This window comes from Sclerotinia sclerotiorum, genomic scaffold (assembly GCF_000146945.2).
Source record: "Sclerotinia sclerotiorum 1980 UF-70 scaffold_8 genomic scaffold, whole genome shotgun sequence".
Taxonomy (NCBI): Eukaryota; Fungi; Ascomycota; class Leotiomycetes; order Helotiales; family Sclerotiniaceae; genus Sclerotinia; species Sclerotinia sclerotiorum.
The window spans coordinates 736020-738923 of record NW_001820828.1 but is presented as its reverse complement, the minus strand read 5'-3'; the positions used below and the strand labels follow the sequence as shown (position 1 = coordinate 738923).

General features: G+C 44.0%; 1 protein-coding gene across 1 annotated transcript; it reads left to right on the top strand.

Moving 5' to 3' along the window:
• Nucleotides 1-2904, top strand: SS1G_06597 (hypothetical protein; the record flags this gene model as incomplete). The annotated part of the gene is made up of 4 exons (XM_001592306.1): nucleotides 1-186; nucleotides 386-1829; nucleotides 2058-2123; nucleotides 2228-2904. The coding sequence occupies 4 exons, from the start codon at nucleotides 1-3 to the stop codon at nucleotides 2902-2904; spliced, it is 2373 nt and encodes a 790-aa protein (XP_001592356.1).

The following is a 2904-nucleotide window of genomic DNA, read 5'->3' as shown; positions in this document are numbered from 1 at the left end:
ATGTCAAGTCAAGATGCATTCCCCTTCTCCGACGCGTCGATTCACCAAGCGCGTCGACAGTCTGCTGTCTTGACTCCAAGCTCACAATCAATTGGTCAGGATGATAGAGGGAGTTTAGGGAGTAAGAAGCGGAAGAGAGATGGCAATTCTTTGGAGGACTTGCTTAAGGATACTTTTATTGTCAAGGTAGGTAGTTCAATTGAGTGTTTTTGCAGCAATATATCTTATTTGAAAATAGCCATATCCATCTAAAGTCAACACCCGACCTCGAAGCCTTCAACCTTTAATACTGTTATCACGATCACATCTACCTCTCTCATACCTAGACATTGGATCTACAACTAACCCATTGCCTCAATCGCGACTTTTTGAGACTCATGTTAAGATATTGGAATTGGAAGAACGAATGGGAAATCAGCCAATGGTTCTCATAGCTAGATTGGATGACAATCGTACTTTATACGCAGTCGAGAGAGAATCGCGAGGATTATATGTCATTTTACAACTCGGTTCTTGGATCAACATACATCAATTGAAGTCTTCGGCTGTTGTCGCCCAGACCGAGCGCGCAGATGTACCAGTGAAGGGAATGCTTCTAGGCTCCGCCCATTTGGGAGCCTCGGCAGAGTCATTTATCACACCAGAGGGGAGCAAATATAATAAGAAGAAAAGACTAGCCATCGAAGCGATACAATCTATGATCAAACGGCCATCTACTCCACTATTACCAGAGCCCCGACCTCAATCAGCTGCTCCTGAATCATTACCCGTACCTGAGGCTGAAAATGTCTTCCAAGCAACGGTTTCTTTGCCCGCCTTGGAAACGAAAACACAAGCCACAGCTCCTGAGATATTCGATAACATCAGAAATCAGTACTTCGAATCACTCTATCTCTCGAAAACCTCACTGGCATATTTTGCCAAAGGTCCGTTATCACGAGCACGTGCAGCATTCCACCTCGATTTTGACGCAAATCTCGATATGAATGATCACATTGCATTTTTAGAAAGCCTTGTACTATCTAGTACTCTTCTCGACAAGAAATATCGTGATGGTGTACCTACCTGTGTCTCGGCCATTGATATCCAAGATCAAAGTGCCGACGATGCGACAGTTAAACCCCAAAAAAGGAAGGGCAATAAGAAGATGAAACCTGGAAAGAATGGTTTGTACCCAAATGAGGAATCACTCATTGGAAAATGGTGGGTTGGTCATGATGAGGAGATCGAGTCCGGAGCTCCAGGATCATCAAAAGACGAGATGGCAAAAACTCGCATAGCCAATTTACGTATTCGCGAAACGCAACTTCAAATGATTGTAATTCTTGAGATTCTTGCCCTACAACCTCTAGCTTCAACAACAGAGAACGTGGAGGGAGGCTTACCAAGTCTACCAAGTTATGATATTATTCAAAGCAAGGAACGGACACCCAAAACTAGAAAACAGGACCATCTCACAATGCTCATTGATGTCCATATTGATCGATTATGCATTTGGCAGTCTATTGCAACTGAAGCCATCAAAGCTCCGGAAACAAGCTCAGATCCAACAGCTGCCAAAACCGTAAATCACACTGACAATATCCTCAAGGATTTTTGCATAGAAGTCATTGCGCCTTTCTTCTCTGCACGTCTCCCTGATCGTTGTGATACCATAAATCGCAAACTTGGAGGACCAATTACCAAATCTGCTTCAAAACCTAGGATTCCTAAATCTGCAAGTTTCTCAAATACACCTACTCGACCGGGGGCAGTCACTAAGCGTCCTGTTCCTGCAAAACAAAGAAAAAGCCTCCAGCGTGTGTTGACAGATGATAGGGAGAGACGTAGTATGTCAATAGGGTCGAACAGAGCAATTTCTTTAATGAGGTCTGCTACCGATCCTACTGTTCCTGGTCTCAAGAGAGAGGCCAGTGAGGCGCCATCCTTGTCTAGCATACCCTTTGCCGAATTCAAACCCCTTCATGCTAATTCACGAGGTGGAGTTTTGAATTCGAAAAGGTTTTCACAAAGAGAAATTGATATGAGTACACTTGTCCCGGACGCTAACTCAAAAGCAAAGAAGCAAGCTGCTATTGACGCAGAGCTGAAGGATGCCATTTCAGCAGTCAAAAAGCCAAATCGTGAGCTAGCTGGCAAATCCTTGGTCGAGACTGCTGAACGAAGATCTGCCTCGGCTGGACATCCACGGAAGTTTTAAAGCCTATCAGGAATCCCTTATTCCAAGGATTTCAACCGGTACAGATTAAGGCCACACCCAAGAATAATCGTCGGAAAGACGTGTTCGGTGAATCCCAATCGACTCTCGGTGGATCGGAGCAGATGGAGGTTGGTCTCGTCCCTCCATCAAGCGTTCCCACCATACCACAATCCAAGGTTCGTCTAGCATACGATCAAGATCCTTTTCGGGATTCCATACAAGCAACTCCAAGTCGCAAATCCTCTTCTACAGCGTCTATGCCCATGGATAATTTCAAGAACTATGACGCCGGTTATGCAATACCACCTTCTTCACCATTGCAAATGCGTCGTTCTAGCGCACAACTATTCAACAGTATTCCTGATTCTGTGGTAAAAAGACCTGTCTCAGCTGTCCCACGAGGTATTTTGGAAACACCAATAAAAAGATCTTCATCCTCTACTTTGTATAATGGCATAGAAGAAACGCCAATGAAAGAAACACCACTGAGAGAAACACCGGTCAAGGAAACACCTCTAGGGAAGATATCAGAGTGGAAATTGGGCCAAAAGAATGAGTTTGGCCCTTCAAATCAAGATCAAGAGAATTTAAGAGATGTGCCAGTAGCACTAGAAAAGATGAAACCTACACAAATTTATAAGAAAGAGATATCATATTATGAGGCGTTAGGGTGGAATGATGATGATATTGACGACTTGGCATGA